Source organism: Helianthus annuus, chromosome 8, assembly GCF_002127325.2.
Source record: "Helianthus annuus cultivar XRQ/B chromosome 8, HanXRQr2.0-SUNRISE, whole genome shotgun sequence".
Taxonomy (NCBI): Eukaryota; Viridiplantae; Streptophyta; class Magnoliopsida; order Asterales; family Asteraceae; genus Helianthus; species Helianthus annuus.
In genome coordinates, this window is record NC_035440.2 from 61,972,916 (window position 1) to 61,995,257 (window position 22,342).

Sequence of the window (22,342 nt, forward strand, 5' to 3'; positions counted from 1 at the left end):
AGCAGAAGAAATGGTAAGAGAGAGAAAGACTTTGAAAGGAGGCCTTCCCTCCTCTTTTATTATTTTTATTTTTTTTTATGTTTTATATTTGGTGTGTTATTTTTTTATAATTCTTTTCCTTTACTTCTCTTTTTTCCATGTTTGTCATGGTTCTTGATTGTCCAAATAGAGATTTTAAATTTCTTTTTAGGGTGAACGGGGTCGATGCGCGGGGAGGAGTTTTGCCGCGAGTGGAGAGTGTCGCATCAAAATTTTGCCGCGCGGGAGGAGTTTTGCGGTGAACTGTTGCCGCATGCGATGAAGGTGTGGGAGAAGGGATAAAGGTGGGGTCCACTAGTATTCAACCAATCATGTCTTTATTTATTTATTTATTTATTTAAATGGTTTGTGTGAAACCACCTCTTGTGTTTTTGGGCAAGAGTGGTGTATGAGAGGAGAATTAACATAGCAAATCATGATTGGGTGGGTGAAAATTTTCCCCCATCTCATGAAGGGTGCACCCACTTCACTCTTATGAATAATTTGGTAAATTGGGATTACACAAGTTTCGTAGTGTGTTGGTTGGAATTGTAAATTTATAATCATGTTAAGACAAATTTAACACAAGACATTAATTTAACTACCAATTTGATGGATTGAAATTTAATTAATTTGAGCTAGTAATTAATTAATATTGTTTATACTCTATAAAATACAAGTTTTTGGGATAAAAAAGATAGTTCTCATGCAATAATACAATATTAATACGCGAGAATGGCGAGATATTAAGACGACATGATAGATATAATATATTGGATTATAGTGTGAAAGCTTGAAATTGAATACATGATATATTAAGACGATACGATAAAACGAAAGTTTGAAATTTAATTCTTCATCATTCTATCCTAAATATCGATTACTTCATTCCCTTCAATACATATTCACCTTATTTCTTTTTTTATTTTTATTTTTTTTTTGAACCGTAATTAAAATTTATTGTAGTAGTAAAATTAACTACTCAACCACATCGCACAGGTTCCCTCTCTACTAGTATATAATTTCTCTATAATGTAAATTGTATAAACCGATGATATTATGGTTCATGGTTGTTACTAGGTGGTTGTAATAAATGTAACAAATAGCTTAATGATAATAATTGAGGGGTCCATTGTGTAACAATAAATGACTAGTTAGTAATTGATGTCTCGCTTATAAAAAAGTTAGTTAATCGTTAATCATTTTACTTAAGAATCAACATATTGAATGACAAAACAATGAGAATTGATCATACTTTTCTTTATTTGTATTCTTCTTTCTTTCCTTTGCTCATAACATGTATATCGGAGTCGAAGTTCCCTAGACTCCATTGTTACGATACTAGAATACCCTGATTGAAAGTTGAGAGGAGGAATGACAACGAGGAACCATGAGATAAAAAGACTCTTAAGGCAATTAATAACTCACTTATAAATTAGGTAGTGAATCAATAATCAATATACTTAAGAAACAACATAACGAATTACAAGACGATGATATATGATAATACTTTTTATTTGTAGAGAAAGGTTAACATACAAAAAGCCTTATCATACATCACGTAGGAGACAATGGTAACCGTTGGATCAGGGGTATAATCACGCATGGGACCACATAATCACGTATGGGACTATAATCACGCACGTTCTATGATAATAACGCACGTTATATTTTTTGTCATGTATGTTAATGTAGGTTAAGCCCTGAAGTACATTATACTTTCTCTTTATTTGTATTCTTCTTTCTAATTTTGCTCTTAACATGTATATTTAAGTTGAAGGTCATTGGACTCCATTGTTACCGGAATATAATACCATGATTGAAAGTTGTCACGTGGAACGATAATGAGGAATCATGAGATAAAGAAGACTCTTAAGGCTATTAATGACTCGCTTATATTACTTATTTAATCGTTAATCAATATCTCCAAGGATCAACATAATTAATCACAAGACGATGAGAACTCATCATACTTTTTATTTGCATTCTTCTTTCTACTTTTGCTCATAACATGTATATTGGAGTCGAAGGTCACCGAACTCCATTGTCACCATAATAGAATACCCTGATTAAAAGTTGTGATAAGGAATGACAATGAGGAATCATGAGATAAAAAAGACTCTTAAGGCAATCAGTGACTCGCTTATAAATTAGTTAGTGAATCGATGATCAATATACTTAAGAAACAACATAACGAATTGCAAAACTATGATAATTGATCATACTTTTATTTGCATTCTTTTTTCTACTTTTGCTCATAACATGTATATTAGAGTCGAAGGTCGCTGGACTCCATTGTTATGAATAGAATACCCTGATTGAAAGTTGTCATGAGGAACGACAATGAGGATTCTATATATCTAATAAAGCAAACCATTGGGGGACACATGTCACCCAATGGTGCAAGCCAAATAAGCAGCCATGTCATCATCCATGTGGCACATCTCATAGTTGAGGAATGAAGCAAGCATCTCATTTACGCTAATCACCCTCTCTGTAACACCTCGAAAATTCATGTCCAATAAGGTATTGACACGTGTCATAAGCTCTGAACGTGAGAAAGAATACTTTAAAGGGACTAAAGTTGACAAACGGGGAAACTATGTGAATATAAGGGTCCAAAGTGTCAACAATGGATAAATATATTCAACAATAGCCCTACATAATGTTTATACCTTCAAACGAATAAATCATGGATCATACGAAGCTAAATACGAAAGAAAGTGAGGAATTACAAACCACAGGGGCTAAAAGTGTCAACATGTGCAAAGTATACCTCTGAGTGACCTTTTGGCGGACCTGAAGCTTTGTAACGATAAAATATACTCACTAGAATATGTGGTTAAAATTTCATAAAGTTTCGTTATCGTATGAGAAAGTTATGATCAAATTCGTGTACAAGGGGGTTAAAAGCGTCAACGTTGAATTTTAAGGCCTTATGAGTAGTTACAAAGTTAGTCAAGGACTTAACTAAGTTAGTAAGAGTCCCAAGACCCTTAAAAATAAGGTTAGAGGGCTGAAACTGCAATTTAGGGACTTAAAACCACGTAATAAAGGACCAGGGACCAAAGCAGTAAATTTGGAAAGTTGATTTTCGTTCACAAGGGTGTCGCGCTACGCGAAGCCTCCTTAGGGGGCCTTCGCGTGACGCGAGGGGTCATCTGATGCGAAAAAAAAAAGACAGCTGTCTGTTAAAGCTGTTAAACCGACTTAAAACGTTTGTTTTACATACCAGGGGTATGCATAGGGGGCACATGGAATGATTTGGTATCAGTTGTAGACCATGGTGGCACCATCTTGTGAGATCAAATTTAGTATATAAGGAGCATAAGTTGTGAACAATTTGTTCATTCATTTGCATAAGTTCACAACTCAACTTCTGGAGCTCTCTGATCAGCAAGCCAACTTCCTAGTGGTCCCTAATCCTAATTAAGACTCTTGTAAGTGTCCTTAACCTTTTTAAATTCGTTTTAGCTTAGTTAATTAGCTAAAAGTCAAACCGTCGTAATTAAGGTTTGACTTCGAGATTAGTCAATAATTACTCACTAATATCTCGAATTAAAAATACCTATAAGTAGGTAATTATGTGGGTAACAAACCCCTAAAAGGGTATTTCCAGATTCCCACTCTAACTATGTTAATTGTCGAGTCAAAGATGATTATAAAAAGTCAACATAATGGTTATTTGCAAATTAATGCATAATTAGCAATGTAGGATACATGCAACCTGTTTGATCATTAAAATAACTTGGTAATTAATGTAAGAACATGTCCCAACATGTTCAACTCGACAATTTCCAGTTTAGGCTCGGTTTGGAACCGAAAGTCGCATAGTTTGACTTCTGCTTTGACTTTCAGTTCTGACCCGTTTAAGCCAAGTTTAGGATTGCCTTAGAGCTTCTTTTGGACCTATTTGCATGTTAGTATAACTCCCTGAGATTATACAACCTGGTTCATTAGATATCCTATTCACATGCATGTTTCCGTTAATCGCTTATATGTTGACCGTTATGCCCAAATGACCTTAAAATGTGATTTTTGGAAAAGTAAAAGGGTAGACACCTTAGCTACTGATTTATAAACTTGCACCTAAAAATTGAGATCAGTTTGAGGTGTAGATTAAGAGTTATGCTCAATAGCGTAATTAAAAGCTTCTTTAGTAATTAAAAGGCGTAAATTACATATAGCCTATCTAAACCCAAATTTTTATACAAAACTTTTTACCTACTGATATAAAATAATATTTTGGGATTTTTGGAGATTTTTATTTAATTTTAGGCTGAGCATAACTTAGTGTTATAAGATTATTTCGGTTAATGCCGGTTTTGCCCTTTTGGGCTATAAAATGAATTTTACAAATCCTTTTGACCCCAGACCTTTTTCTACTGATTCAATATATTAAATAAATTATTTTGAGCCTTCTGGAATATTAAAAATATCAGCTTTTTACAGAAAACCCGGAAATGGCTCCAAATCGCCTTTTTAAGCGTTTTTAACGCATAAGTATGTACTAGAACCTTTCTAAGCATAAGGGGTTGATACGTACTGATATATTCAGTAAGTTTTTGTATTTTAAACAGTGGGCAAATATTTTGAACTCAGATTTCCAGTTTTGACATTTTAGACCTAAGTGAAATTACCAAAATGCCCCTACGAAGCATAGAACAGTTATAAGAAATAAATTTCACATATATTTGATACCCTACTGTTATGACTTAGTAAATTAAGCATATTTACTAATTTAATCAGACCTGTAACTCAAGCTATTATTTTAACTCTTTCACACCTTATAAAATGACCAAAATGCCCTTATGAGGCATAGTTTTGGTTTATAACCATTTGGGGCATAATGGAAGGTATCATTCTGATATCACAACATATTTTAGGCATATTAACTTCAGAAACTTGTATTTGACTCTTATGGTTACTCGTTACGCACTTTACGCGTTCGGATCGGCTTATGTAACTAGTTTACCCATTTTAGCCGAAACGGGTCAAACCATATCATTTCGGTCCCAAAATCCAGAATGTGACTAAGTTACCTATATTAAACAAGCATGCAAGCTTGTCGGGTCAAACCACATTTTAAAACGGTCTTCGCCTTATCGTGCGTTTAAAACCGTAATCTTCATTTATAACTAACCGGTCTAAGCTTAAGACCCGTTAGAATACTAATAGGTTACTAAAACTTCAATTCCAGATATAGGAGCCCAGTAAAAGCTACGTGCACTTGCTATATTTGATTTATACTTTGCTCAGGTAAATACGTTTAACTTATTTTCCCTTATACGGGCTTGGGGTACGGTATAAAATACCGCTTGGTCGGGAAATTGACCTTAACCGGTTGGTGGATATGTGTTGTCAAATTAACTCGTTTAAAAATGCTGTTTTGTTTGTTTAACGCCTTTGGGGGTTTAATGACCATGTCCCGGATATCCTTGGCATCATTCAAAGAATGGCCACGACCTTAGCACACGGGTGTAGGCGTACACCCGTTGTGTGTGCAAATCAATAAAGTATAATCGTCGGTCGAGAGAAGTCTCGCGGCGGAATTATATTAAGTGGTGTGTCTATTAATCTTTAACCCGGCACAGAATCCGCTGTGCAATAAATCTTTCTTTTGAAATAAATCTTTCTTTTGAAATAAATCTTTCTTTTGCTTCCGCTGTGCATTTATATATTGTATGTCTGACTATGACGATATCAACTATGTCCAGAATCCCCCACCGGGCCCACCGGTGACACGTGGAAATTTGGGGTGTGACACTCTCTCTCCTCTCAAAACCCTAAATCGATTTGTCTTTCTTTTCCTCTTTGGCGAACACGGCGAACACGACGACTAACATCGATCCAATAATTTTGATCAAGATTCAAAGGATTTGAAGACAAATCCGCTACGGTACTATCTAATTAGAGTATTTCATGATCGATTATAGGTTTTAATACGGCTAATTTTGCAGGAAATCAAATCTGCCCGAATCAAATCGGCGATTTACTGAACAGGTATAACCAATCTTCATTAGATAATACTCTTCATCGACGGTATTCATGCTTGATTCCAATAACCCCATCTTTTACATAGGATTTCGTTTTCTTTGTTCCCATTTTCAAATTTAATGGTTTTGTTAGATTGTTTGTTTGTTAGATTAGCGGAGGCGGTTGATGTTGGACGTTTTTTTTGTGTGTTTTAGGGTTTAAAATTCTTTGTTCATGTATTGTGATTTGTTGATATTACTGTTGTTCATAGCCAATTAGGGTTTTAATTCCTTTGTGCAGTTTATTTTTTAGGGTATTTAATAGTCGATTTTGATGTTGGACGGTTTGGGTTTTTTTTTTTTTTGTGTGTGTGTTTTTTGGGTTTTAATTTCTTTGTTCATGTATTCTGATTTGTTGATGTTACTGTTGTTCATGTATTTTGGCAGATCTTATGTTATAATCAGCCGTTCTTATTTTATTTAATATCTATGTTTGTTTGTTACTTGATTTAAATATGTAATAAGTAAATACTTTTTTGATATGGTTTGATATCTTATTTGATGTAGTTTTGTTACATTGTAAAGATTGTTACCTATATTCGGTTGTAATAATTTTCTAAAATAAAAATAGATTGTGAAAGTACATAATTGCACTTCTACTTAAAATCCTTTAATGCCACTTGTTGCATTCTGATTGCTTCCTAGACTTTCTAGGAAAAATCCATTTTCTACTCAACTCCTCCTCTAGATCTATAAATGTTTGCAAGTTTTAAAACAAATATAAACATATTTGATTTGTTTAAATAAAATGTTTTTATAAAACTTGTTGCACGTCAACTATGGGTTTTTATGTTATATCTCCCACCACCGGGACCCCAAACCACCCCATCGAGATCTCAGATGGGTCTTCGTTTCACGGATCGCCTTATCGCTGTCCAGACAGCTATGAGGAGAGGTTCAGGTAGATTGACTGGTATTTCACCCCGTCCGAGCACTCGTCCCCTTTTCAGCAGCAGCAGCAGCAACAACAACAGGATCCTTCCCAGGATTCTCGTTTCGTGGTAGTCACTCTGCCACCACCACCACCACCAGTGGAACAGCAACCGCCTCCGGAGCCACCGAGGCGGAGAAGGTCAAACGCACGGATGTCCGTGCGAGGGGGTGTCCGCATCAGCACACCCCAACCATCGAGTGGCAGTCACTACCCGCCACTCCAAGAAGAAGAAGAGCCACAGATAGGGGGTTCATCGAACCCCGTTCCGGAGATCAACTCTGCGCCTATGGCGCCACCAGTGGGTTTTGACAACCCAATACCTGCTTACGCCGGCTCAGCGGCGTACAACCCTTTTGAGCAGCCGGCTCATAACCAATTCGACTATGCCAACGTAGACCCATACCAGGAAGCGTGGGACTACAACGCACGTCACCCAGAGGGACCTTATGGTGGTCTTTGGACCACTGGTTACCCAACTTATGGGTACCAGCGTCCCCCACCTCCTCAACCTCTGTATCAGCCGCCGCAGCCGCAGCTAATACCACCGGAGCATAATATCGACCACACAACATTAGTAATGGTATCGTATTCGTTTTTATAGAATTCTCGACGTGGCGGTATACAATTCATTGAACACAAAGTAATATTCGCAATAAAGCATTTTTCGGTATCGTAAGCAATATTGAGTGTTTGTACGATACCGGTATTATAACGGATCGATACCGACCAAACAACACCGGTACGGGTATTCGTTTTTATGGGTTTTTAATCGATGTAAAACACGTGTCGATTGGCAATTATTGGTATGCCGAGTGTCGCTATTGTACTAGTACCGTAATGAATCAGACCGATAATAACCAAATGCCCGCATCAAGGCGCGCGAAAATCCCACTGGTACACATTTAAATTTACAAGAGATTGTTTGAGCGGTTCACTAAGTTTTACATTTTTACCTACCTCATATGTAACCTTCTCTCTTTGCCGATCTTTCCATAGAAGAATGGTATTTAATTTTCTATTTTCTACCTACTTAATATACACATTTTATCTTTTATTTTTTATATTTTTTTCTATATATAGGTCTTTCTTGTCCCATGTGAGCCAAAAATATTTGAGTTAACTATTAGAAAAAAAATGACATTGCAGCATAAGAATTCTATTGCATTTTAACAGTTTGTTTTCCTAGCCAAGCTGCCTTATTCCACATATTTAAAAGACCACATTAATCCCTTTCATATATCGATCTTATGCATATGTAAAGACTCAAAACATCACACAATTTAGAAATGTGGCCCCTAATTGCAACACTGTATCATACTTTTTGAGTATCTCAAGCGGCTTTAACATAACATTACATTTCTCGCTACAGTTATACTTGATGATTATGCAAACACCATAGAAAGATTTAAGGGCTTAGTGACATGGATATTATTGACGACAATTTAATTTTCTCAACTTTGGCAGTTTCTTGAAGCTGAAACACCACCTCTGTGCTCGATCTTACTGTTTCTTCGTTCCACTCTGAACCCGAAAACCCTTCACTCCTGTAATCTCTTGGTGCGTATAGAACTTGAAGCTTTGAATGAGCTGCATTTAGTCACCGGAATTGTTTAAAAAGTTCGAAGTGTTTATGGATGGAATACTTGTTTTGACACGTTACCCAATGCGTTCATTTAGCCATCTTTTTTAGAAGCGTCTCATATGTTTAATATATTTCCAAGACTATAAACTTAAATTAAGATGGATAAATTAAACATGTGGTATTGGAAGGTACCTAAACCAAACATGCTTGTTTTTTGGATCATCACGCGGCTAACTTTTGATCTCTTTATGTTTCTTAAGGATGTGATATCATCATTCTTCCCTTTGAATTCTACAAATTCTCCTAATAAACGCTTGTTGTTGTTTAGCTCCAACCTTCATGAAAAATATGATATATACAAGACGAGAGAAACTTCATTCGACGATAAGTACCACAAAAAGTAACCAAATAAAACATTACTAGAGATGGTAATTTGACCCATATATACTTACAAATGGGTCAACTTGGGTTATGTTTCATCAGGCAGACAAAACAAAAAAATGGCTTAACAAAAAAAGATGTCGAATGGATTAGAACAATAGACAAAAAGTGTATTCAGTGCATAAACCTCCCAAAATATTATTTTATAGAGGATTAAATCTATATTCAAATAATATATTATTGGTGATCATATTTGGAAGAATCGTTACTTACAAAACAAATAATTTCTGACAAAAAGTGTTTTGGATCAACCTAACCCACCCGTTTCATTGCGTCCCAAAACATACACCAATTTGACCCATGACCCAAAAAGCCCAAACCCGCACATTGCGTTACCTATACATATTACAAATCACATCTAGGGCTGTAACTGAGCCGAGCTAGGTTGAGCTCAAGCTCGAACTTAAACGAGCCAGCTCGGCTCGTGTATTTTATTGAACTGAAAGGTCGAGCTCAAGCTCGCCTCATAAAATGTTAGGAAAAGCTCAAGCCAAATCGAGTCGGCTTGTTAATTGAATTTTTTTTATTTTTTTACAAATATTGATACCATAAAAAACAAAACACATATATCTATATGTACTATTATTTTTCTAATATTTTAAAGACCGAAAGGCATACTAAAAATATTATATGTATAATTTTTGTTTGATTTCCCATATTTATATATGTTTTTGATTAATTAAACATAAAATGTTAACACTTCAACCCCCTCCAACATATTTTTTTTGTTTTAATACATTTAAAATTAAATTAATCTATATAAAAAAAATAACTCGAGCCGGTCACGAGCCGAGCCAGGCCTAGCTCGGGCTCGGCTCGTTTACAAATCGAGCCGAGTCGAGTCGCCTTGTTTATAACTGAGCTTTTTTTTAGCCGACCTATTTTCTGAGCGAGCTGCGAGCTTTTTGAACACTCCAAATAACATCACAACTTTTTAGGAAAAAACAAGACTCAACGTACCTATCCCACATTGGAGCAGTGTTGAGGATGAAACCAAGTTTTTGTTGTATGGATTCCTGCATATCATTCTTATCACTACCACGTAAAGGTAAAGCACCTTTAATCCAGCCCGATATGCTCTTTTTCTCCGGTTTTAGTAGTGCCCATTGCTCATAAGTTACGACTTCAGGTGGAAAGTAATCTGGATGAATGGTGCTGAAATTAATTCACAAAAAGATCAACCTAACAAGTACAGAAAGAATCCGCAAACCACTAAATATACTAAAGGCTAAAATATCCACTTTGCAATGTTAATAGTTCATACCGGAAGTTAGGATTTGGGCATACGATCTTGCACGACAAATATCCATCTGGGAGTGTAACCCCCCTCTGTTCAAGATACGATTCGAGAACCGCGACTTGTCTTTTGACCTCAACCATCTATCGCGGATAAATAATCGTAATACTTAAGAGACCTTCAAGATATTTATACTTTTAATAGCACAACTGTATATCAAGTGTAAAAAATTAACAGAAGAATTTTCACCGGATCCTGTAGACGCTCGGTTTTGTGCTTAGAACCATCCTTGCAAACCCAAGTTCCATCCCCCTCAATTGATACTGTGCCCGATGCATTTACAACAGAAACAACCACCGCTCCGCTGAAAGAAGATCACATGGCTATTATGATTATCATCATCATTATTGTTATTGCGGCTGACATTCTTTCACGAGACAAAAAAAATTCCAATAAAATTCAATGACGATGTTACCCTTTAGTGACGTGGACTATATCAATACTCTGTCGAGATGCAGTGTCAGGATCAGGAATTCGAAGCCCAACATAAGTTTTCCCACCATACAGAGTTTGAAGCCTGCAAGTGCAGTTTGTATACACAATAAACACTGATGATTACTTGTATGCATAGTTATTAAAGGCACTAGGCGCAGTCAAGGCGCATAGGCCTCGCCTGGGGCCTAGGCGCAAAGCGCAAAAAAAGCGAGGGCCTGAGAAAAATAAAGCGCATAATGAAAAATTTTTAAAAATATATTATGTATTAGAAAAGGAATACTATTCTTCAAATAAAATAAACAAAGTCTATTATGTAACACTTTATATCATCTAATTAGTAACAAAATATTAGTGTATTGGTGTAGAAAATTAGTTTTCCTTGATTAAAAGTAGAAATTTGGCTAGAATCTTGTCGGAATTTAGCCGGAAACTCTCCGGAATCTAGGAAACAGCCGGACGGATCATCGCACAATCGTAGCACGCAAACGCAGTTTGTGAGTTTAATTGTCCTCTAAATCTGATTTTTGATATCTGTGTATTTGATTTTTTGAACGTTCGATATCTGAATGTTCAATATATGTCTATTTGATTTTTGATAGTTTGATTTCTTGACTTCTTGTATGAATGTATTATGTATTGTATAATGATGTTATAGAATTCTAGTTTAGAAGTTTAGTAGTAACTAGTAAGTAGTTTGTAATTTTGTATATTTGTTATTTGCTAGGTTTCAAGAGTTTATTTTTGTTGTTAAACTAGGGAGTAGGGAAGATGAAACCACAATCTAAAAAACAATCTCTTATTGGGAACTTTTTCAAAAGAAAATTTGAGGAACTTGATGAAAATCGGGTTGATACAAGTCCAAATGATACAAATCCGAATGAAACAACTCCGAATGTTGATAATGATAATATTGATGCAAGTCCTATCTAAAAATTAAAAATAAACCTAGCCCAATCTAAAACCTAAAAACTTATTGCCAATATTAATTCATAAAGGCTAGCCCAAATGTGAAATGCTCAATATTGATTCGTTAACCTAAATGCTAATAACATGAAAAAAACTAGTTTATAAAATTTAATTCGGTAAGGTCTAAGAGTCTTTTTTTTTGGCTCGCCCAGGGCACTTGAATTTTCAGGATCGGCCCTGCCCCGTAATGTAGGTAAAAAAATTCTGTTCTATAAACGTACAATAAAAAAAAATTGGGATACCCCTGGATATTTCTTCTAGTTCCGCCATTGCTTGCCGGACTGTGCGCCTGAACCATCACCTAGAGAGTTAAAGCGCAATTTCCTCGACTTAAAGCGCAACTGCCTCGCCTCGCCTGAAAAATGGGCCTAGTCGCAAGAGGCGATGGCTTTTAACAACTATGCTTGTATGTTTGGCTCAAGCAACGAATCATGATTTATTTATAGAGATAATTCATTCTTAGCGAGTTTTCTTCTGACTAGATTAGCTAATAGAGACCCGGAAAAACACCACAATTTGAAATTGCTAGCCGTTGGTACAATTGGGTCAGAGACTATGTTGTCAAAAGCGCGCCGGGCGCGCGCCTAGACGCTCAGGCGCAGCGAGGCGAGGCTATAGCGCCTGGTGGTAGCTTAGGCGCGAATCTGAGCTTTTTTTTGTAAAAACGGTGCTCAGGTGAGCGCCCGGAACCAGGAGCAGCGAGAGAAAAACGTGGGCTTAATTCTGTCAAGCGCTCCTTTCTTTTTTTATGCTATTTTTTAAAGCTTTTTACAGCTTTTTCACAGCTGTAAACCATTGTTTCAACTGACTTGAAAAGTCAACCTTTTAACCATTGGATAAAGAGGTGTCTCCTTGTCCTTTTTAATCTAATCAGCCACCACCAAACCATACTCATCTTTTTTAAAAATTAAAACACCAAAATTAAATGGCTTTTATAATAGTTTCTTTATTTTATGTGGAATTGTGTTAGTTTTCAAAGCATAATATATCTTTTAATTTTTTTCCTCTATAGCGCCTTTCTTAAAAATGCCCTCGCTTTTTTTGCGCCTTGCGCCTAGGCTACAGGCGAGGCCTATGCGCCTCGCATGCGCCTTGCGTCTTTGACAACATAGGTCAGAGATAGTCATATGGGTCGGGTTATCTCGAGTCTCGACTTGAATTTAGACTTGCCCAACGATTCGTTCGAGTGGTGAATTCTGTATCTCGACCGACTGTTGCGTATCCGTTTTCTATTTGATTTCTACTCCATCCTTTCATTTTCCTCCTCTATCTTTGATGCCACATTCTCTTGAAATATTTCAATCTCACTAATTAAATTATTACGAATTATCAAATGAAATAATGCATATTCATTCATACTCTCTTACATGCCAGAAACATACAGACCTCCAGGCACCAAAAATCAATGTCTATTTAAAAATAAATCTCACTAATTACATATCTCCTATTATGATGCTAATAAGACTAAACAGTTAAAGATATGCGCAATTTCAACGTCATCGTGTCATGGTAAATTCCCGAGTCTCATTTAATAGGGGGAGGGGAAGGAAAATGAATTAAGAGAGAAAATGAAGGAAAAGATGTGATTTTTTTCGTGTCCCTGAGTTTAATAAAAAGTAAAGGAAAAGAGAAGAAATCAAGCATTTTATGTGTTCCCGAGTTAGGAGGAAAAGAAAAGAAAGAAACAATTTTACCATTATACTCTTTATACATAAAACATTTTAATTAGATATGAGGGTAATTTGGTAATTAATAAGATTTTCTCTCCTAATCTCTCCGATTTGGGAGGACAAATATAGGTACAAATTTTCTTCCCTCTCCCTCCTTCCCCCTCCCCTTCAATCCTTAAAAAATCTCGGAAACATAGTTTTTTTCATATTTTCATCTCCTTTCTTTCCCCTCCCCTGTTAAATGAGACTCGGGAACAGAGCCTAAAATAACATTATCAGCTCTAATAAAGCTTACAGGAGATAGTTTAAACAGTTTAAACTGTACTTCAACAGCATGGAGTAAGAACTTTCATAGGGTTTTTAATAGTTAAAAACAGAATTAAGCTCAAATTGCCAAATAAAGTAGTATAACTTAGGGTTTAATCCTAACCATTGGTGTATTTGCACTTTCAATTTCATTATTTCACATTCTCTATCACAAGATCATGTGCAATTTCAAAGTGATTATGTCCAGGTAATAAATCATTGAAATACTGCTTAAAGTAACAACTTTCATAGGGTTTATTACGGTTAAAAACAGAATTGAGCTCAAATTGTCGAATAAAGTAGTATGAATTAGGGTTTAACCGTAGCCATGGTTATGTTGTACCTTCAATTTCACTATTTAATGAAATTGAAGCCGAATGATTGAAAAAGGGGAACAAATTGTTAGTAATTAAGGATGATACATACCTATCGGCAACGGCGAAGAGAGCATTGGAGCCTTTAAAACTAAAATCAACAGGTTTATCGTTGTCATCGTAGAAGAAACGGCGTACCAATCGATAGATTACCAGACCGAAGATGATTTCCATCCACATCTCTGATCAACTGTTGGAAATTGTCCCACAAAGTGGGCAAAGGAGAGATTACTTGGGGGAGAAGAAACGATGAACAGAATGGTTCAGTAGTCGAACGCCTCGCAAGGGGGAATGAATTCTTGGGTCACTCGGTGCAATTTTGGGGACTTGAGGAAGGAGTGAGTTGGAAAAAAAAAAACAATAAAAACAATTAAAAAAAAACAAAATAACGAATTGGGTAAGGGACCAACGGTAAACACAAAACCTTTAACATGATTTCATAGGTTTGGAGGTTTTGAGTTAAAGTCCCACGTAACAACATTATCAAAGGGGTTAGAGCGTTCGGTTGGTGATGTCGGGTTGCGAAAACTGGAGATGGTTACCGATTTGGGTTCTCTATTTGGGGTATGACTTTTTACAGGTTTTAGATGATAAAAATGGGGTTTTGAATCAGGTTGCACCCTTGGTTTTGCTTGGGTTAATCAGGTAGGTAATATGGCATGGGTTTTTGCTTGGGTTATTAGGTTACATCCTTTCCCATGTTAAAGAAATCCGTCATTAAAAAAATCATGATTTTTAAGCGAGTAATCTTGTAATTATAAGTTCTAGATAGGAATCGTATGGCTGCTCACAAACATGTTATGGAAGATTATTTCGACGAAGTTTGTCCTTATGGTCCCGACATTTTCAAGGATGGGTTTCGAATGCGTAGAGAGTTATTTTTTGTTGCGGTGCGTGAACGACATGGAAAGAGAATATTTATTTTATGGGGTATGTTCAGATGCTAGAGGTAGGCAGTCTTTCACCTTATTGCAAAAGTGTACATCGGCAATAAGTCAGCTGGCTTAAAGGACAATTCTTGATGCGTGTCATGAGTACTTGAAGATATCTGAAAGAGTTTTACGGGAATCTCTTGAACTCTTTAGCACGATATTATTCAAATTTACAAACGTGAATATTTGCATAAATTGATAGGGAGCGACAAACAAATTATATATGTGACACATGATAAAGGCATGGATTTCCGGGGATGCTCGCAAGTATTGATTGTACACATTGGGCTTGGGGAAATTGTCCAACGAGACGATGGGGTCAATTCTTGAGAGGTGATCACTCACACCCTATGATTATGCTCGAGGCAGTAGGCTCGCAAGATTTATGGTTTCGGCATGCATTTTTTTGGCATCGTAGGTTCCGACAATGACATCAACATTTATAACAATCGCCTTTAAACAACAATGTTCTCAGTGGAACTGCACCTGATTGTTCATTTCTAGTAAATGGATCACTATACAAAGATGGAAATTATTTTGCTGATGAGATATACTCGAACAAGGCGTGTTTTGTGAAAACCTTTACGTTTCACTAGTAAACAAAAAGATTCAAGAAATCACAATGCTTGGAAGGACGTGGAACGTGTTTTGGGTGTGGTCAAAAGTCGTTAGGTTATACATCATGACCCGACACAACCACCACATCACACAAAATTCAGAAAATCATGCACACGCTTAAATCATATAACATAATATGATCTTACAAGACAATGGCCACGCTTTGTAACAACCCAGCGTAACTGCACCATGATATTGTCCGCTTTGGCAGCCAGCACGCCCTCAGCGCCCGCCCTCACGGTTTTAAAACGCGTCATAGTGAAGGTATCAAGCCCCTTATAAGGAAGCCTTTGTTCCCCTTCACAACCAATTTGGGATGTCACAATCCACCCCCTTATGGGGCCCAACGTTCTCGCTGGCACACCAGACCGATCCCTGGCTCTGATACCATCTGTAACAGCCTATCGTAACCGCACCATGATATTGTCCGCTTTAGCAGCCAACACGCCCTCAGCGCCCGCCCTTCACGGTTTTAAAACGCGTCATAGTGATGAAGGTATCAAGCCCCTTATAAAAAAGTCTTCGTTACCCTTCACAACCAATGTGAGATGTCACACGCTTTATATTCATTCTTGAAGACGATCCCCCGCATGACCGCTTAATAGTCTACAAGAAAATGTCATGACCGCTAACGTGTTCCCTGGAAACCTTCCACAACATCTCAAGGGATCTTGTTGAGCCTATTTAAATAGTCCACATGCTGACACTAACAATGACGAATAGTTTGTATTTTTTTTTAAGTTAATACTTTATTATCATGTGTTTTTTTTAATTTTTGCAATTATATATATATATATATACACACACTAGGTTATAACTCCATGTATTACACGGGTTAAGTAAATAAAATATCAAATAGTTAATAACGAAGATTTAACAATTATAAACGATATTTTAAGACACTATTCTAATATCCGAACAAAATTTTGTTTTATATATGATCAAAACTTGTGATGTTTGTCAAGTTGATAAATATGAAAGCATTTGAACAATCGATTAGAAGACAAATTATATCATCGACTTTCTCACGACGTGAACCCAAGTTTTATTTAAATAACAATAGTCTTAATTTATTAGTTATAAAAATATTGTTGAAATGTTTAGATTATGCATATAGCAATTATCCAATTAGATAAATTTATAGCTACAAAATAATATTTAAATTAATTAGATAAGTATAAATTATCGGTAATTATTAAGTTATATAACTTTAAAATTTAAATATATGGACTTGAGTTGCATCTTAAAAGGATGGTTGTTTTTTGATAAATTTATAGTATGATAAATGTAGTTATTATTCTTCTTGTATTTTAAATATATTAAGTAAATAAATTATTTGTTATTTTAAATATATTAAATAAATAAATTATTTGTTAAGTAAGAAAATCGTTCCCTCCACCATCGTTATGGAAATGCTCGATATTTGTTTCAATTATTAAGATATAATTTCTAACCTAGTAATTAATATAAACAAATAATAAGATAATTTATGGAACTTTATCCGTAATTTCTTAAATGTTTAAAAAATATTAAATTTAATAATTTAAATTAAATAATAATTATCTACAATTAAATAAGAGTAGATGGTCTAGAATAATAACCTAGTAATTAATATAAATAAATAATCAGATAATTTATGGAACTTTATCCGTAATTTCTTAAGTGTTTGAAACATATATTAAATTTAATAATTTAAATTAAATAATAATTATCTATAATGAAATAGCAAATGGTCTAGAATAATGACAAGTGTCCTATTATTGGTTTCTTTTATTATATAGTATACTAGCGGTAAGACCCGTGTGCAAACACGGGTCGTTTCTTTGTCATGATATGCACAACTTTTTTTAACTTCAGCAATTGAGTAGACTTGTGAAACTCTAACGAAAGTTCATCAGGACTGTTATAACTAACCACTGCTCCTTATAAAATATTATTTAGCTAGGTTATTACCCGAGATTGCTTCCCGGGCTCGGGAAACTTATTATATTAATTAGTATTTGTTATTAATACGACCACATTACATCAAGCATCTCATTCGATTCAACAACAATGTCTTCAAATCACCAGATTAGTTCATGAACTCATATTAGAGGTCAAACAAAAGCACAACAGGACCACATGAATAACCAGTGGCGGAACTAGAAAAAAAATTCAGGGGTATCCTATTTTTTTACCGTATATTCATAAGACGTAAAAAAATTAACGCACACTCATCGACAATTTCATCTTTAGAGAATTCAATTTCCTATCAAGTTATTATTGTTATTTTCATTGGACTTTAACGTATTTGATAAAATCTCTATACTTAGTTTGTGATTAAATACTTTTCTAAAAAACATCCTACAAATACAGCACAAACTTTTTTGTAAAATTATCTATATACATAATCAGATATCTTATATCTATAATATGTAATTATTTATAATATAAATTCAAATAAGTAAACATTCTTACCCACATCTAACTAATTCGTAATTGTTTATCAAAGTAACAATTAAAAATTACAAAAAGAAAAAAAAAGTTATCTACTTACCTCATGATAAAAAAAATTACATGGTAAAAGCGGATGATGTGTGGCTCCCATGCAATAATAATCATTAATAGAAAACTTTTCTAGAAAAAAAAACACAACAATTGTTTTTACTTTTAAAACTTTACAGTTGGGCTGGAGTAGTTGAAGGCCCATAATAACCTTTTCACAGCAATAAATTAGGTTTTGTCTGCACAACCAAATACATCGTCTTCTTCACAACAGCTAGCACAGTATGCCTGAAATCTTTAAAATCTTTCTAATTTTCTTTCTTCTTTTAAGTTTAGTGACACCTAGGGGTATCATAATATTTGCTTAGGGGTATCCCATACATAAATCGGAAAAAGAAAGAGAAAAATGTACACTTCGCCAACAAAGTTGAGGGGTATCCCGGGCAGCCCCTAACTACCATATAGATCTGCCCCTGTGAATAACATCATTTCCACTTTTACTTCAATACACTTAAATGATAGGGTGATTTGGGATTTTGTAAAAATGTTTGTTTTTGTACTACTTTACAAAATTACATAGAATTCAAGAAAACGAAACAACGAGTTAAACAAATATTGAGTTATTCGATGTTCTGTTGAATACTAAATGAGATGTTGACCAAAATTCAAACAGATGTTGACCAAAAGTCAATCAGATGTTGACCAATAGTCAAAAAGATGTTGACCTTAAACAGATGTTTAGTTTAAGGCCCCGCATCTGTTTATGGCCAAACATCTGTTTAAGGTAAAACATATGTTTAAGTCCAAATATCTGATATAGAAGGCCAAACATCTGTTTAAGGCAAAACATCTATTTAAGGCAAAACATTTGTTTAAGGTGAAACATCTGTTTATGGCCAAACCTTTGTTTAAAGTCAAACAACTGTTTAAGTCCAAACCGCTGATATAAAAAGCCAAACATCTGTTTAAGTCTGAACAGATGTTTAACTTAATCAGATCTACTGTCTTCTCATACTGTTTTCCTCTTCAAAACACTGTTGAACCTAACATGGGTTTCCATTAACTATTGACCAAAAGGCAAACAGATGTTCAAACCACTGTTTGTTATTATACTTCTTTACAAAATTACATAAAATTCAAGAAAATGAAACAATGACTTAAAGAACTATAATTTAACACATAATCTAATCGAGCAAAGCAATCTATTATCTGACAATTCCCTGGTTTTTACAACATGAAACACAACATCATCATGCCAAATACAGTCATATATATCCATCCATTATTCTGAATTCATAAACCCATAAAGGCAGAAGAATGTCACATTTGCGATTAATAAACCAAGTTTCTACTAAGTTACTATTAGCAAAAAGAAGCATGATATCATCTATATATAAAACATAAAGTGCTAATAACAGTGTTTTATCATGTTAGCTATGCATAGCAACAAAACATCAAGTTAATAATTTAAAAAAAAAATATACAACATCACCATCAAAAAATTCATAGTTATAATATCTGATATCAGAACATACTTAAATGTCGTTGTTAAACTGAGGTAACTTGATTTAATATGATCTTCTTTTGCGAAGACACGTATGTGAAGTGCAACATATCACCAAACCTCAAGTTATTCTCAGTCATAAACTTTCGCCAACCGTCCAACGCATAACGTGGCTTCAATTCATTTAACTCTGACTTAACATCATAAACCTCCACAACTCCAACCATGTTTTGAACTTTCAAAGGATGAAGATCAACAGAAAGACCTGCTCATCTGGCAACTTCAACAAGAAGACGCTACATGTATTGTGTAGAAAAAAATAATAGTCAGACAAATAAACATAAATCATTAGCTTGTTATAAAAAATGGTATACCAGCCTATAGTCTCCTTTGTGATCAAAATGAAAGAACTCAGGGTCGAGAAGATGTCGAATGTTTTTTTGCAGTCTTTGTAATCTTATTTCTACAGATAAGCTTTTTCTGAACGTTGGCGGCTCTCTTCCCCTTGATGAAAAAGTAAACATATACATGTGAATTAAAGGAATGTTGAATATATGCACAAAAAAAACAGTTTATATAAGATATACTAATTAAGTGGCGAGTATAGATACCTTAACTTTGTGAGCAGATGAAGAACATCCAATATGATCACTTGTGTCGACATGTAAGGCAACATTTCCCTTAGTCATATTCTTGACCGTCTCCTTTCTCTCAGAAGTAACTTTACCTTTCTTCTTAACCTGTTGTCATAGAGTAACTTTAATAACCATAGTAATATAACAATCTTGTGTTTTATTCAATCGTGAAGACATGCGTCTCTTCGACGTGCATTCGGCATTGGTTGGTAACTTCTTCTAAATAATACATTATTGGATAAATGTAACATCAGTAAACAGCATTACTAATAGTTGTAAAAACATTAAATTCTTATATGTGTTGTTGGACCGTGTGCGACCCTAACTAGTCAGTTTAAGGCAGTTCATCTTCGTGTACAAAGGCGGAATCAGTGTATACAAAGTCACAACAGCTTTTCCTTTCAATTTCCTTCTCTATTAATGCTTTCTGAGTAAATTTTGACAGAGTTTCGACACCTAACACATGACCTGATTTCGCTCCAACTATACAAAAGAAGATCACACATGAGGTTTATATAGTTGTGCTGATTTCGCTCCAAACAGTCAGGAGCGAAACCCCATGTGATAATCTCGAGCGAAACCTCCTAGTTACACCTAGGAGCGAAATCAACTAACAAGCACACAGGAGCGAAATTAACTAACTAACTGATTTCGCTTCAAATGACACAAGTGTCATTTGGAGCGAAATTAACAAGCTAAAACCCTAATTTCGATTTATGTGCTCCAATCTAGCATATCTAGACCTAAGACTCGATACAGACGCAGTTAACAGACATTCAATGCACCAGCAGACTCCCCCTTGGATGTTGACGAAGTCTTCGGCGTCGAGTCTTCAGTCTTGGTCTTTTCTCCAACTCTGTTCACATTTCATCAACTCTATTCACAGGTTCAGGATCTTGATTTGGCTTCTGTCTTCAGTCTCCCCTTTGACTGTTGATCCAGAACTCTAGACTCCCCCTTTCACAGACTCCCCCTCTTGGAATGCTGGGATCTAGGATCTTAATCTGGTTCAGCTTTGACTTTATGAGACATGGGAGTGATGAAATCCACAACCTGTTACTCAACCAATAACATTACAATTCTATCTTTTCAATAATACATCACAAACTCATCATCTTTTAAAAATCCACTCAAGTATTCAGGTCCAAATTAATGACCCTGATTACCCAATTAATCTACCAAGTTCAACTTAAAGACCTTGGTTGATTTCAGACAAAACAAACTGATTTAAATCATCACTTTCAAACATTTTCTGAAAATAACATAAGTTAATGAACTTGTTTTTGACTTTTCAACAATTTAAACTTCATCATGATAAGCTCTCCTCATTCTTCAGTCCAGAACTTCTCCTGCATCTGCTTCAACTTTCGAGAATCCAACGATCAACTCTCCACTTTGGTTTGTCGGAAAATAAAACAGAAATAAAATCTTTTTGGATTTTTAATGAAGTTTCTAAACTAGGAAATGAAATACAGAAAACTTAAATTGCAAAATGTAAACAAAATAAACTATTTACAAACTTATTTTTGGTGAAAGTGTCAGGGAATCATATCAGTTTATCAGACAAGTTATCAGTACCGTTAAGCTTTAATTCATACTCAGAATTAAGCAATTCACGTAAATTGTCAATATACTGATCCACTTTAAATTCTCACACAAATTTCAATTAATTCAGGATACAATTAGATGTCTTAGGAACTTAACTCATTCATGTGTCCCACCTCTTAAATATACTCCCGTATCCAGAATCCCAATATTCAGTCTTACAGGTGAGTCTACCACAGCTGATATCTGTAAGGGGTTAAATGCGAGGGCCGTGAGAGCTCAGGTCGATACTTCCGTATACGCAGAGAGATGACGGCTTCGACTTTTCGGTGTGTCCCCTTAGAGGATCTTTTGTTTCAACAGCACTGATTATCAATTTTATTGTTTAATCAAGTAGCTGAGGGCGATGCTATGTTTCAAGCATTTTGCGGAAAGTATTATTCGGGGACTAGGTCAGAACTTCCATTCAGCAGAAGTCCCGGAATAATACCCCAGATATCACTGAGTATAAAGACCTAGTATTTCAGAAAGAGGGACCTTTCAAACGAGATTTCAGGGGTTACCTA

The 22,342-nt window shown here is 35.2% G+C and overlaps 1 protein-coding gene across 1 annotated transcript; it reads right to left on the reverse strand.

Annotated features, from left to right (window-relative positions):
- Positions 1-8,195: 8,195 nt before the first annotated feature.
- Positions 8,196-14,390, reverse strand: LOC110936280. Its single transcript, XM_022178628.2, has 7 exons — positions 14,111-14,390; positions 10,723-10,824; positions 10,497-10,611; positions 10,275-10,390; positions 9,971-10,165; positions 8,762-8,904; positions 8,196-8,574 (listed from the first exon to the last, which is right to left on the reverse strand). Exons 1-7 carry the CDS (start codon positions 14,236-14,238, stop codon positions 8,393-8,395), a joined length of 981 nt encoding a protein of 326 aa, XP_022034320.1. The 5' UTR covers positions 14,239-14,390; the 3' UTR covers positions 8,196-8,392.
- Positions 14,391-22,342: the final 7,952 nt, after the last annotated feature.